General features: G+C 45.2%; 1 protein-coding gene across 4 annotated transcripts in view; it reads left to right on the top strand.

Moving 5' to 3' along the window:
• The window catches only part of HK2 (hexokinase 2), a 61,679-nt gene that overhangs the window by 22,097 nt on the left and 23,676 nt on the right, over window positions 1-15,906 (top strand). For all 4 annotated transcript variants that reach the window (XM_060168637.1, XM_060168636.1, XM_060168634.1 and 1 more), the window contains exon 3: window positions 13,333-13,481. In XM_060168637.1, the coding sequence (XP_060024620.1) occupies window positions 13,333-13,481 (149 nt within the window). The remainder of the gene's footprint in view (window positions 1-13,332; window positions 13,482-15,906) is intronic.

Raw genomic sequence — 15,906 nt, 5'->3', positions numbered from 1 at the left:
AGGCCAGAGTCCTTGGAGCCTGTCCTTGTCCCACCTCTACCCACAGTGGAGCAGCAGGCATGATTTTGGCTTCTATGCATTTGAGTTGCCTGGACTGAGGACAGGAGCCAGAGGCTGACTCCTGTAGGCTTCTTGGGGTGGGGGGGTCTGGTGCAAGACGTATCTGCCTGACCTTCTTTCCACACAGAAACAGGGAGATTTTACGTGACTTTTGTGATACCCAGAGTACCTCTTTATAACCTCAGATTCTACAGTGTAAACGGAGACAGTGTGTGAAAGGAATACTGTGTATTGGGATGTTTTATTTACTTAAGCAGAACAGGTGCCCCCTAGAGTACTAGAGACCAGACTGTAGGAAATGGGGTCCCCAAGCCCTTTCATTCCTCATTTGCTGGGGGGTCTGTGGGCCAGCTCCTCATCTCAGTTCTCTGGGACTCAGCCTTTTCTCCTTTGTAAAAATAAGAGGTGGATCCAGCAGTCCTGGTCTGTTCTACACATATCCTGGAGCTAGTGTGTCAGTGTATTTACGCACAAAGTTCCTTGACTTACTGTAATGAGGGAAAACCCCTTTAATGTCCATCAGTTGGGCACTGGTCAATTAATGCAGAAAACAGTCCTCTGCAACCCATCATAAAGCATGAGATAGATTTATGTAAATTCATATTCTGTAAAATCATGTGTGTGATTTTACAGAATATATATATACACATATAACTATATATGTGTGTACAGGTGTGTACAGTCTCAAGGATATGTATTGAGCTATTGGTAGTGTTTCACCCGGAGTGTGAGGTTGGCAGTGACTAGTTACGTTGAAAATATATGTATATGACAACTAGCAATTCTACTTCCAACTATACCTTGAACAGATTCCCATATGAACTCGAGGAGACATGTCTAAGGATGTTCATGGCAGTGCCGCTTATAATGACAGCATATTGGGAACAGTTTATAGACTGTGCATGGGAAGGGATACAATATAGCATGTCACAAAGATGACCATGTATAAATATGGATACATTTACAAAACGAAGAGTGAAAAATTGCAGAAGGACATGTACCTCATAGTAGTTGAATGTTATTTTAAAAAAACTTCTCCAAGTAATGCTCTATGTTGCTCATGGACACACACACATCCTAAAATTGTAAGGATATAAGCTAGAAAATGTGTACCAGGTAAATGATAGGGGTTGCTTCTGGAGAGAGAGAAAGAAAATGGAACTGGGAGGGGAACATGAGGGAATATAATTGAGAGTGTTCAACATCAAGGTTTTGAGTTTTATATTTCGTTAGTTGGGCTGTGTGTTATGGAATGTGGCAGTGAGGACCAGTACCTCTTCACTAGATAAAGCCTGTCAAAAATGAACATTCTTCTTTTTATTGGCACACCAGTAAAGTGCTGAGAGGAGAAACGAGAGAGCAGTTGTGTGCAGGGACCACTGCCTTTCCCCTGGACGTGGTCACACAGCCTGTGAGGCTTGGCTGGTGCATCTGCTTGCTGGCCAAGGCCGCAGTCCCGGCACTGTTGCTGCTGTTGGTGACTGTGCTTCTCTTCTACAGAAGGCTAGAGGCCTTGCTCAAGTGGCACCTGCTCCAGGCTAGCCTTCCTCAGAACGTTGCTCAGCCCTTTCCAGTGTTACTTTTTCATATCTGGGAAGGTAAACCTCAGATCTAAACCTCTGCTCTAAAGGGACTTAGTCAGTGGCTCTCTAACTTTTTTGGACTGCATACTCACAGCAAGAAACACATACATATGAATGTTGATATACAACCAAAACAAGTTTCAGGAACTAATGTTTATTCTTGAATGTGACAGATCTATTATCTTCTTTTTTTAAAAAAAATTCATTCATTCATTCCTGGCTGCGTTGGGTCTTCGTTGCTGCATGCAGGCTTTCTCTAGTTGCGGCGAGTGGGGGCTACTCTTCGTTGTGGTGTGCGGGCTTCTCGTTGCAGTGGCTTCTCTTGTGGAGCACGGGCTCTAGGCGTGTGGGCTTCAGTAGTTGTGGCATGTGGGCTCAGTAGTTGTGGCTCACGAGCTCCAGAGCTCAGGCTCAGTATTTGTGGTATACAGGATTACTTGCTCTGTGGCATGTGGGATCTTCCCGGACCAGGGCTCAAACCTGTGTCCCCTGCATTGGCAGGCGGATTCTTAACCACTGCGCCACCAGGGAAGCCCCAGATCTATTATCTTCTATACTTTAAAATTGTCTCTAGTCAGGTCTCACTAATTTCTTTTTCAGCTTGCAGTGTGAAAGCCACTGTCAAATGCTCCTTACCCAGTTTTGTCCTGGTCAGACCTTTGTAAAATTGTCTATTTCTTGCCAGGGGTGAGAGGTGGTTTCAGGGCAGTGTGTGATGAGGAGTGAAGATCAGAATTCTAGGTTTAAAAGGGTTTGAATTCAAGCTGTGTGCTTTAGAGCAGTTCATTTATGCCCCATTCCTCCATTTTCTCATTTGTAAAAAGAAGAAACATCAGAGGGTTGGCTCTCTGAGAATTAAGTGGGACTCGGTTATGTTACCTTCCCATGTGTGTTGTAAACACAGTCCTATGCAGCCACCATGGCAAGACTCACAGCCAGCACCGATTTTACTGAGAGAGGGTGAGTGAATCTCCCAGGTCCTTTTGATTGGAGGGAGCAGTTGTGAGGGTTCATCCCCATCGTTGGAGGCCCTCCCTGCATTTTGGAGCAAGGACCAGGTTCCAGCTTTCATAAATCAGGTCTCAGCTATTTAATGGTAATCAAAGACCTGGTAGAGAACGTGGGAGAGACTTCAGGAGGTTTCAGGCCATTTGTTTATGATGGAGCCTTCCATTACACACATGAAATATGAACTTCCAAATTATGGTTTGAGTTCTCTGTGAGAAGGAAGAGAATGTCAACAGTCAGAGCCCTGTGGGGGCTGATTTTAAAGTATCTGTGCTTTGTAGACTGTGTGGACCATGCAGTGCAAAGAAACATAGTTGGCACAGATAAAAATGAAAATGTAAGTGGTTCAAGAATATCTTACTTAGGTAACTGAATTTGGTGTCAGCTGGTATGTATATAAAAAATGCTCCTTGTTTGTTTTTTTCTCTAAGACAGTTTAAAAAAGTTGAAAGAATTGTATAATGAACATCCGTATACAGACTACCTAGAGTCTACATTGATATTTTAACTAGATTTGTTTTATCACACTCCTCTATCCTTCCTCCCATCAGTCCCTCTTGTTTTATTTGAGGCATTGCAAAGTAAATTGCAGAAATCAGTTCATTTCAACCCCAGAACTTCAGCAGGCCCATTATTAACCAGAGTTCAATATTTGCTCTTTTTTCTTTTGATGTAAAATTTCGTACGAGATGCAAATCTTCAATATCATCTGATGAGTTGACAAATACATATACCTGTTTAATACAACCCCTATCAAGATAGAAAACATTATCAGCCCAGGAAGCTCCCTGCTGAACCTTCCCAGGCAGTCCCTGTCCCCAAACCCCAGAAGTAATCACTGTTTTAAATTTTCCACATGTATTTGTTTTGCCTGTTCTAGAACTTCCCATATATACAATCATATAGTATTTACTCTTTATGCAAGACTTCATTTACCCATCAAAATGTGGGCTTTATCTGTGTAGTGTAATATCAGTAGCTCCTTTTTGGGTGCTGATTCCGTGGTGTGATTGGAATCCTATATGACAGTGAATTCTATGGCTACCTGGGCTGTTTCCAGTTTTTGATGAAAGCTACTATAAACATTCTTGCACAAGCTTCTTTGTGGACATATGTTTTTGTTTTCTTCCTTTTCTTGAGGAAACAACTAGGAGTGGAATTTCTGGGTCGTAGGGTTTGGGATGTGTTTAATTTATAAGAACCTCCCAGACCAAAGTGGTTTGAACTTTGGTTTCCAAAGTGGTTGAACTATTTTATACTTCCACCAATGCTGTATGAGAGTTCCACTTGCCCCAATAATTATTGTCTGTAACTCCCCCCACCCTTTTTGTTTTTGGCAGTGCAGAGTTGAACAGAGAAGTTCTTTATTTGTATCTGTCAGGAATCTCACCACCTTGACCTCTCTGTAGGCAGCCCTAACCTAAGCTGAACTATGCATGTGATTGCAGTACCAGCCCCAGTCACAGCCCTGTCAGGGGGCCCATTACGCACATCACAAGGCATCTGGCTTTCAGAGGACAGTTCCATCTTAAGAGGAAATGCAGGAATAGCTGATATCATTTAATGAGCACCCATGATATCTGTTTACGGAAACAATCTGTTTTACTCTCCATGCAAACTCTACAAGGGAGACATTTCCAATTTAAAAATAAGGCAACTGAGGCTAAAAGAGATTGCCAAGGTCACCTGTGTAGAGTTAGTGGCACAGTTGGACTTTAAGCATAGGTAGTCTTGACTCCAAGGCCATAAGATTCATGCTTTACATTGGCTCATGTTGCTGAACAAAAGTTTCTGGAGCAAATCAGATTATTATCTTTTAAAATTGACCATAAATATGGATTGACTTTGTACCATTATAATAAGAAGCTCAAGTAGACCCAACTAAAAATCTACAGATATTCCAGCATTCCAATTGATTTATTTATTTAATAAATAATTTACATTTTTAACAAATTTTTTTTTCCAGCGTTCCAATTTAGAAATAAATTATCTTTGTAGTATCTTTATTGCCCTCATTGTCTTGGCAAGATTGTTTAGATATAAGCATGTCTTAAGACAGAGTGAGATGAAACCTTTGCTGTATTGATCTTTTGATACTTCCCCACTTCCATGAATTGTGAATTATTTTTTGCAGGTGAATGTATCTCTACCCTCTGGCTAGACTTCATTCCTTCGAGAGCAGGGAATGATGATGATGATGATGATAATTTTAAAATGTAGGCTTATAAATGCCAGGTACTATGCTAAGCACTGTATTTGAACTATCTCATTAATTCTCACAGTGATTCAATGGTAGACACCATAAACCCTGTTTTAGAGAAAAAGAAACTAGATTTAGAGAGATTAGGCAACTTGGCCCAAAGTCACATAATGAGCAAGTAGAAGCATTGGGATTTGAACCCAGCCATCTGTGTTCCAAAGCCTGGGCCCTTAGGCATATCACTAGAGGCCCCCAACACTGCTAGCACAATGCATTCATTCTTCTATTTGTAACTCAGGCCTAGCTGTTCAGTTCGTTCAATAGAATCCCCTCTGAGGCTGGTCCTCTGTGGGGCAGCAATGTGCTGAGCAGCCTTGTGCCCCACTTCTGAAGAGTGCACATTATCCTGGGGACATAAGGATATCATTTGTCATCATAAAGGAAATGATACTAGGTCATATAATGCAAGTACATGATATGATAAAGAGAGACCAGGCTGGTGATAGGGTGCATGGAGGCTGGTAAAGGAGCACTTTACTCTGAAAGGAGCCCTTATCTGGGTTGCTCAGCATTGTATCAACAGCTGTGTCGTGGGGACATAGATTAATAGCTTGCATACATGCAAATTAATAAGTGGATTTATATGGTGCCTACAATATAAAATGAAGATTGTATTGATAAGTAGCCTCCATATAGTGGTAACTGGAGTTTATTAAACATTTTACATACACCAGGCATTGTGCCAAACACCTTACGCATTCATTGCATTGATTCTTGACCAAAAACTGTGTGTCTGTGTCTCTGTGTCCTGGCGAGTGATGGGGAGGTGCTGGCTAGACAGGAGGTTATTACTGTCCCCTTTTAACAGATGATGAAATCTGAGTATCAGATTTCTAATAATTTACCTGTATTTATATGGCTAATACATGTTAAAATGGGATTTGAACCCGTGTCGGCCTGCCTGAAAATCTTAACACACTCAATGCCTACACAGTATTGAAAGATAATCATATTTTAATCCTTTGAAGAGTAGTTTCACATCTGTGGAGCTAGTATAACATTTCTCTGTGAGTGGCACGTATTTTGAGCTTAAGAAACATTTCCTGAGTATAAAAGCAGCAGGGTGGTGCTTTCTGACGGTGTTTTGGGAGTTTTGGGGGGCACTTACAAAGTGGTATGTGCTCCAGGTCCCTCCCTCCAACTGAAGCAGCTTTACGTTTCTCTGTTTCTACATTTTGGCATTCAGCGTCTTGTTGTTGTACTATAATGGAGTATCCAAAATCTTGGAACTTAAAAAGAGGCTGCCAGAGGTGGTAGTGACTGTGGTGTTTCCAGGTACTTGGGAAATACGTGCCTTGAAACCTGTGTCTGGCAAAGTTAGTTTTGCTGGATTACCTACTCAAGACCTAGAGACTTTTAGTTGTCCTCTCAATTGGAGTCCATGCCGTACATTCTTAGCCATCTGTCGCGGAGTGCTAGCAGGCACTATGGCACCTTCAAGGATCCTCAGAGCTCTGGGAACGCTGCATCAAAGCTACTTGTCTAAAGGAGGCTTCCGAAGAAGTCCATTTGATCACCTGAAGAAGCCCTGCCCAGGGTGAGGGACTGGGCTCTGGCTCTAGCCTTAACAAGGCAGTGCTCTGCCACTTCTGAACACAGTTGCTTTCGACAAAAGGGCACTGCTGCTTAAAAATGCAAAACAAAACCAGACCTGTTCTGTTCACAAGTCGTCCTTTGTGCACTGGTTGGCACACTGCTCTGAGCTCCTGATGGGAGGAACAGGTGGTGATCTATTTTAATTAGTGGCAAATACCTAGTGATTGAAAATAGACTGTTGGGAAATTCGTCTGGCCCTCACCCCTCACAAATTGCTTGGACATTGTGAGTGAGTGACTTGAATAATGCTGGAGTTAGGGCCTGCTCAAATACATTACTGATGTCCCATCAACCGAGATGACAGTGACTATCATGTTCAGGTGGTTACTTACTTAGATGCCATGTTAGTTCTCTTTAGCCTTTCCCTGGGACAGGTGAGTTCCCAGGAGAAATTGAAACCCCTTTATCTCGCTGACCTTATGTATTTGATAAGAACCTCACTGAGAGTGGGCAGAGTGGTAGTCCAGGATGGGAAATGAGTCAGCAAACAAACTCTGCCAGAGGGAACAACTTGAATCCTTTTTTTAAAAAATAAATTTATTTATTTATTTATTTATGGCCACAGTTGGGTCTTCTTTACTGTGCGCAGACTTTTCTCTAGTTGTGGTGAGCGGGGGCTACTCTTCATTGCGGTGTGCGGGCTCCTCGTTGCAGTGGCTTCTCTTGTTGTGGCGCACGGGCTCTGGGCACGCGGGCTTCAGTAGTTGTGGTGCGTGGGCTCTGTAGTTGTGGTGCGCGGGCTCAGTAGCTGTGGCTTGCGGGCTCTAGAGTGCGGGCTCAGTAGTTGTGGTGTACAGGATTAGTTGCTCTGCGGCATGTGGGATCTTCCTGGACCAGGGCTTGAACCTCTGTCCCCTGCATTGGCACGCGGATTCTCAACCACTGCACCACCAGGGAAGCCCAGCAACTTGAATCTTAACCATTGGGTAATTCGATGGAGGGTGGCAAGACCTAATACTCCTATTGCCAGTTCCTCTTAACTATGAGTCCTTATTTCCTTTTTTTTTTTTTAATTTATTTATTTTATTTTTGGCTGTGTTGGGTCTTCGTTGCTGTGTGCGGGCTTTCTCTAGCTGGGGTGAGCATGTGCTACTGTTCGTTGAGGTGCATGGATTTCAGTAGTTGTGGCTTGTGGGCTCAGTAGCTGTGGCTCACAGGCTCTAGAGTGCAGGCTCAGTAGTTGTGGCGCACAGGCTTAGTTGCTCTGTGGCATTTGGGATCTTCCTGGACCAGGGCTCGAAGCCGTGTCCCCAGCATTGGCAGGCGGATTCTTAACCACTGCGCCAACAGGGAAGCCCCCTTATTTCCTTTCGATAGAGGGTTGTTACCTCTTCTTTTGTCTGCTTTTGGAGGGGGATGTTCTTAATTAGGAGAACCTTCATCAGAGAGAGATTGGGGAGTGTCCAGTAAGGTGGGAACGGAGGTTTGGTATAATTGTATGAGATGGCACCAATTTGCGGCTACTGAAAAATCCTGCCTCGAAAAGCCTTAGCAGGTCCTGGGTTCCTTTGGGGAGAAGTGTGTGTCACCTCTTGCCAGTGGATGTGTGTCTGCCGCCTCCCACTCAAGTTTGAGGACACTTGGCCCAGAGGGATGGGCCAAGTTACTGATAAAGATTAGGGCAGTTTTGCTTTCTTTTTCATCACTTTATGGCTTATTTGCTTCCAGCCTGGATTCTGCGTCAGGTAATCCTCAGCTTCCAGGAACCAGCACCACGAGAGATATGGGTGAGGTGCATAGGGACTGGCACGGGTGCTGGGGTCAGATGAACTTGGGGTCAAATCCAGCAGTTGTTTACCCCTGTATGATCTTAACTAAGTGACTCAGCTTCTGAACCACAGTGTCACTTCCTTTGCCACGCAGGCCGGCTTAGAGCCTGTGGCAACCTTTGGGTTTTATGCTCTTGGCATCGATAATGAAGAATTCCTTTTTTTTTTTTTTTTGGCCACACCACGCGGCTTGCAGGATTTTAGTTCCCCAACCAGGCTCTGAACCCGGGTCCTCAGCAGTGAAAACGTGGAGCCCTAACCATTGGACCACCAGGGAAGTCCCAATAATGAAGAATTCCTTATTTGAGGATTTACAACTTTCTCATGAGCAGCCTTCTTGCTCACTGCAGTAGAAAACTTTGCTAGAGAGCTAGACCTGGATTTAAATCTTGGTTTCAGTTACTTGACCTGAGCCTTAGTTTTCTTATCTGGAAATTGGGATCATGATGTCCAATAAGGTTGTTGAGGATTAATGAGATAATGTTTATGAATATCACACAACATATTTTTCTTCTTTTAAAAATATCTACATGGTGGGCCTTAAATTAACTAAACCTCCTCCACACCTGCCTCTGTCTTTCCATTGTTTTATTGCCACAATAATCCAGATGCAAGTGGAAAAGTCTGAACTGTGTCCCAGAGACAAGAGAGATGAAGACAGGGTTCTGGGCTTCATTTTTTTCAAAAAGTCACATAAGAAAGTATAAGATGAATTTGATCTTTTAAATAAACCTATGGTGAAACCTTGCTTCTTTTATTTTAGCAGTGCTGGTGACAACATTTAGAAGTAACTGGAGAGATTTAGAAAGGGCAGTGAAGACAAATATCCAACTGGAGAAAAATAATTGCAGATATACAACCAACAAAACTAGTTTCATTCATATGCAAAGAGCTCTTTTACATTATTAAGAAAATAATAAATATATATTTTTAAAAGACAAAACATTTGAGCAGAAAATTCACAGAAGAAAGAATTCACAATGCCAGTCAATAATTCAAAATGTCTAACCTACACAAAGGAAAGAAACCAAGTTTAAAAAATGGGCTGCCACTTTGACCTATGAGGTTAGCAAAGATTAATTGTACATAACATAGGACACTGGTGACAGTGACACCCACCTGTTGGTTTATGTGGAATTTGGAGAGAATTTTTAGGAAGTTAATTTGCTAATATCTTTGGTAATCAAACACATAAATCCTTAGAACCAGCAATTCAAACTCTTTTCTTAGAATGTGTCAGTTAACAGTCTTCCCTGTTTTTATAATATAAATGTATCTAAGGACACTCAAGAAATGTTAATAATGGTTACTTTTGGGGCATGGGGAAGAGAAGAGATGTTTGCTTTTCATTTTTTCCACTTTTGTACTGTTTGAACATTTTAAAAATCAGATATTAAAAATGTTTTCTAGACATAACAGCATGCTTAACAATAAAAGAAATCTTACCTCTGGTCTTATGGTCTCCTCAAATATTTTGTTTAATAAATGAACCATCAATAAGCAGATGCAATATGAGATGTTTTCTTAATACGTTGCCTCAAATACCAAGTATACTCATTCAGCAGAATGATCTCGCTGGACCTTACTGGGTTGTCTGCCCTGTGGCTGTGTACTTAAGAAACCTGCTGTAGACATGTTCTCCTGCCCCAGAGCCTCACTCCTGCCCGTCCAGTCTGACGGTCCCAGGCCCATAGATGCCATCCTCCTTCACACCACATCACACACTCTCTGCTCTGGGCTTCTGGGGTGTCCCGGAAGGTTGACAGTGTAGGTAGGACCTGGGCCAGGAGTAGGATAGGAGTAGGTAGGGATACGAGAGGAGCTACATAATCAAAGGAGTAATAACAGTGACAGCAGCAGCTGTTTATTGATGGCTTACAGTATACCTATATATTCACATAATGTGTTCTGTATTTCATGTAAGCTCATGACCCCTGGGAAAGTCAGCATTATGTGCCCTGTTCTGCAGCTGAGGTGACATGCTCAGAGAAGCCACACAGGTAGTGAAGCAGCTGAGCTGGAATTCAAAGCAAAGCTTGCTGCTTCTCTGTGTGAGGGCCTCTCATGGGTGGTGGAGAGGCAGGCACTAGGGTAGGGGTCCATCCACTGTCCCAAGGGGTCACCTCAGGATTTAGCTCCAGGAGTCATGATGCTGGGCCTGCCTCAGAGATATTGGACTCTGGAAGGAATAAAGTCTTTGGCTCTGGTAGTTGTGATCCTGTGTGCTTATGGAGGGAGCATCAGGGAGGAGGGATGCAGAGGAATGTCTGACCTGGTGGAGTCTGAAAAGAATGACATTCCTTCCTGGGAACGGAATTATCAGCAGCACTGTATTATTTGTGGTTTCCCTTCAGTCCATCAGCAAATACTGCAAAACCACCATTCTTGACGGAGCTGTCCTCTCCAGTGAATCCAGCTGGGCTGGCCTTAAATCGTGACCAACCAGGGGCAGCCTCGGCAGCCTCAATCCCCCACGGTTGCCGATTCAGCAGATTCATGTGTCCTGGGGCAGAGTGCTGATGCAGGCAGTTCATCTCTGATTTTCCTTTTCATCCCCCATGACAACCACACATAGTTTTCCCTACGAACTGGCTGACGTCCCACTACCAGGGGAGGCTCAGAACTGGAGTGCCTGGAAAAGTCATCCATGGCCACAAGAGGGGCAGTCTCCCCAGATGGGGCTGAGGTTACCCAAGCTATCTAGCGACTGTAGCTAGAGGGCTGGGGGGACCTCCAGATGCCAGGGAAGGGACGGAAAATAGTACCCCTGAGGAGGAACGCTAAAGTCACTGGAGAGGATTTCAATGGCTTTCCTTGGACAGGTTTCTTCAGTCTCGCCTCAGAATGTTGCTTTTACTTTTTTCAGTCTGAGAGGCAGTCCTAATACTGGGCCTGGGAGACTTTTTTTTTTTTTTTTTGCGGTACGTGGGCCTCTCACTGTTGTGGCCTCTCCCGTTGCAGAGCACAGGCTCCGGATGCGCAGGCTCAGCGGCCACGGCTCACGGGACCAGCCGCTCCGTGGCATGTGGGATCTTCCCGGACCGGGGCACGAACCCGTGTCCCCTGCATTGGCAGGCGGACTCTCAACCACTGCGCCACCAGGGAAGCCCCCTGGGAGACTTTTAAGTGTGGGTGTCAGGCAGTGTTTGCCGAGAGCCTGGATGGAAAGTTTCTAGTACTTATTTAGTGTGTCCTGAGTTCTTGGCACTGTGCTGGTTACTTGAGGCACATTATCTGCTCTTCCCCTCACCTCAACCACATGAGGTATGATGTTCCTTCTCTAGAGATGAGGCAGCTGAGGCTCAGAGGCTCAGGAATTTGCCATGGCCAAAATGTGGCTGGGATTCTGATGCAGGTAATGTGGGCTCCAGAGCCAGTCTCTGTATATTGTTACCAGCAAGCCATTGTTGTGTGGAGGCAAGTCCCCACGGAATGTCGGGTGAATGATGCCCACCCCAAGTTGCCCCTCTGGACTGTAGGGACTGTGTGGGTAAGTGCCCTCAGGGAGCTGGGCAGATGTAGCTTTTCTCAGGGCCAAACAGTTATTGCCGCTGAGAGGAAGTGGGTCAGAATAAATCCTTGTTTCGTTTAGTCAGAGCGCTTCCCTGACCATCTGATCCATTCTCCCTTACTTCAGTGGCAAGTCTCCCATCAGGAAAGTGGCCGAGTGTTGACAAACATGCCAACAAGTGAATCCCCCCAGAAATAATCATGTATCCTTCAAGAAGGTGTGCGGCAGGACATTGGAAGACTGGTGGAGCAGTACTGGTTGAAGAGGCTGCTGAGGGGACGAGCCCGCCTTGTTCCCCAGTCCTTGCCTGCCCCGCTGGGCCCCAGCGCTGGCTCTGGCCTCCGAGCCTCTTCAGCACTTCCATTCTGTGCTGTACAATGGCGCGTGTCCCTGTAGCCGGTATTATCATCTGGAATCTGGACGTTTCCTGTTCTGCACTGCTTATTTCCTGGGGACACTGGACTGTGCCTTCCTGGTGACACCTGAAGATCTTGACCCCCTTGTGTCTGTGGAGTCTCCTTCTCCCCACTCTGCCCCAGCCTTGTGGCTTTTCTGAGTGGCCTGACTCTTGTCTTATATACTCTTAAGTCAGCACCTGGGATCTTTTATTGGTGGGGACACCTACTTGACTTATTTGCTGGGCCTCTTAATTTATCGCCAGCTGGATCCCATTCCACTCCATCTTGTGACCCTCATCCTGCCGAGAGATGTTGCTGTCACTGTATACAAACATAAAAGAGTACATTTTGTTCAGGGATTACAATTTGGCAAAAGGCCCAGGGGGCCACAAGCTTGTAGCAGCGTGCTGGGTGTCCTGGGGCCATGAAGAACAAAACTGAGGCCTGGGGGACTTCCCTGGTGGCGCAGTGGTTAAGAATCCACCTGCCAATGCAGGGGACATGGGTTTGAGCTCTGGTCCAGGAAGATCCCACATGCCACGGAGCAGCTAAGATTGTGCACCACGACTACTGAGCCTGCGCTCTAGAGCCCGAGAGCCACAACTACTGAGCCTGCATGCCTAGAGCCCGTGCTCCGCAACAGGGGAAGCAACCACAATGAGAAGCCTGCACACCGCGACAAAGAGTAGCCCCCGCTCAATGCAACTAGAGAAACCCTGTGCGCAGCAGCGCAGCAACGAAGACCCAACACAGCCAGAAATGAATTAATTAATTTAAAAAAAAACAATAAAACCCCCCAAAAACCTGAGGCCTACTCTCCTGGTGCAGGGCTTGATGGGCCCTGTGAGTTTGATGGGGACTTGGCTGAAAGCCCTTGGGAAATAGCTCTGAGGGGGTGGGCACCCTATCACTGGATGTGAAACTGTCTGATTCTTTACGTGAATTCTGAAAGTAATATAGAAGTGTTTAGCATTAAGAAAAAGAATCAGACAATACATAAAAGTGTGTAGAAAAAAGACCCGCTGGCCACCTCATCACCCAGAGATGACCAGTGTTTATGGCAGGATTCTTGGGTTTTAAGTTTTGGTCTCTGTGAAACAGTTATACCTTGTCTTTTCCGAACTAATAGTGGTCCTTCTCGCTGCAGAACATGGAGAATTCCTGGCTCTGGACCTTGGAGGGACCAACTTCCGTGTGCTTTGGGTGAAAGTAACAGACAATGGGCTCCAGAAGGTTGAGATGGAGAACCAGATCTACGCCATTCCCGAGGACATCATGCGAGGCAGTGGCACCCAGGTATGACCCATCTCTTGGGGTGGCCACTGGGGCTCTGGGCCCCACAGGAGCAGATACTGCTCCTTCTCTGTGGTCTGGAGGGAGGAGTTCTTGACTGAGGCTCAGATTCCCCGTCCTCTCTTTGCTGGGTGATCCCCCTCCATGCCTGGAGGCTAGGTGGGGGACCTCCATCAGGAGAGGTGCACACGGCCAGAGGGCAGGGAGTGTGTGCACAAGGCCCCAGGGTCTGGATGTGCTTTAGTGGGAGGGATTTTGATTTTCCATCTCATCTGAGGTGTGCTTGCATGCACTGGTTATTGAGGAAAGCCTGCTGCCAGGAGGCTGGGCCAGTACACCTGGACACCTATGGTTAGTGTCAAGAATACACGGTTGTGGTTTGACACTGCCACCCGCCACGGTGGTCATTCTGTAGCCCTCTGACTCACAGTTGTTAGCATAGCATTGCATGAAATGGAACCTGCCTCTTTGCCTTTTTGGTTATTTGCTTTCTCAGCCTGTTGAGAAAACACTAAAATACAGCTTCTGGGAGTCTGTTCTACCTGGCACTGCAGTGGGCTCCGTGTGCTTCCACACTGGCCCCAAATTATGCTTAGTCATCCCCATATCTCTGTGACCTCTAGAATCACATTTTGTACTCGGCACATACAATAAAAAGAGTGGATGGAGAAGAAATGTGAAATCCAAGTAAGAGTCCTCTCAGTAACACCTAGAAGAGAACGAGCAAGGATGGAGTTGCTGTCATGATAGTGTCCAAACATGTTTTGAGCATCTACTAGACACTGGGCCACTGATCCTTGCTGGGAATCAAAGTCCTGGTCCTTCCCCTCCAGGGCTTCAAGTCCAACTGGACCACCAAGACACACATATCATCCCACAGAAAGTAATACATGTTGTGTTGAAGTGGATGAGCAACCACCAAGAGGAAGAACTGACGGGAGTCAGGCTGAGTGAAAGCGCTTTGTATGGATTTCCTCATCTTATCCTCACACTAGCCCTAAGGCTGGGTGCTCCTACTATCTCCATTTCCTAGATGTGGAATTGGGCTTTGAAAGATTGAGTGACTTGGCCTTAGATTACAGGGGTGGGAGGGGCCAGAGGCAAGACACAGAGTCAGATTCATATGACAGGAGTCTGTGTTTGTCCAACTCTAGGAGGCTCCACTTTTTAGGCCACATTATGTAGTCCATGGGTGCTTCCTGGAACTAGGCAACATGGTGGTCCAGGGTCCCTACTACCTGCCCCTGCTTCCAGAGTAGGAAGCACTCTCCAAAGGGGCTGGTGCTCATGCAGATGTGAGATCCTGCAGGGCAGGCCCTCTGGGGCTCTCCCTCTCAAAAGTTCTCCCAGGAGAGCCTTCCTACAGAGGGGGCACTCATTGCTACTACACCAGAAGTATCTGGCTTGTTGGTGGGTGATGGCCACAGGTCCAGCCATTGTTCTCTGCTCTTGGGTATCCCCTTTCACCTGCTCTAAAAAAGCTTCCTTGGGATGTTCCTTCTACTCCTACTACAGCTGCTCTCAGTCCATGGAGAGGAATCACCAAAGACATTCATAGCTATAGGGATCACTCTTGAGTGCTGGCTGTTCCTGCTGTATTTTATTATACCTAATATGTACTCAATAAAAGAGCGAATGGAGAAAATGAAATCTAAGTAAGATGCTCTTCCTGCATGGTCATCTCTTGAGCCTTAGAGCTTGGAGGAGGTGGAACCTTCTCACTTCCAGTGCACTGTTCTTCCCACCACAGCAGGCCACCTGGGAAAGGAATTTTGGACCATGAGTAGGACATATGGGGGAGATATCTTTAGACCCTTTTATGTCCTTGGGGGTGGCCCTGAGGGTAAAACTGTTTTCCTTGTTTTAATGCTGGGGTTGGACACGGGAGGCTGAGTCTCTGGGACAGTGGGATTTGAGCTGCACTGAGGTGGTCACGTGGCTCCAGTATACTGAAACAAAATGTGTTAGTCCAAAAGAATCTATCAGATCCATCTGGAAGAAGCTATGAATCTACTGTGATATTAAGAATCCTTCAAATAAATGGGAAAAAATGCTATATAAAAATGAAACAAAGAAAGCTAGAAAATATAGGTGCTTATTCCATCCTAAGAAAGGGAAAGAATGTTATCGTTCTAAAAGCAGCAGAAAACACTTGGTAAAAAGATTGGAAGGAAATTCATTGTTGCTATTTTAGTGGTGGAATTACTGATGCTTTTTTTCCTATCTTTTCCTTTTTCTTTCTTTCTTTTTTAAAATATTAGGTATCAATCTTTTAATTAACTATAGGAAAACAAATGGATTTAAAAAATAAAATTTAGTTAAAACCAAGACCAAATAACCAAACTCAAAACTTGCAAAAGTTTTTGAAGATCTGTGAACCTGGGCAGTGTGGGTCCCTGGACAGAGTCTGTCTTCTGCCACATGAACT

This window comes from Lagenorhynchus albirostris, chromosome 13, assembly GCF_949774975.1.
Source record: "Lagenorhynchus albirostris chromosome 13, mLagAlb1.1, whole genome shotgun sequence".
Classification (NCBI taxonomy): Eukaryota; Metazoa; Chordata; class Mammalia; order Artiodactyla; family Delphinidae; genus Lagenorhynchus; species Lagenorhynchus albirostris.
The sequence above is the reverse complement of the archived record's forward strand: the minus strand, read 5'-3'. Positions and strand labels throughout refer to the sequence as shown.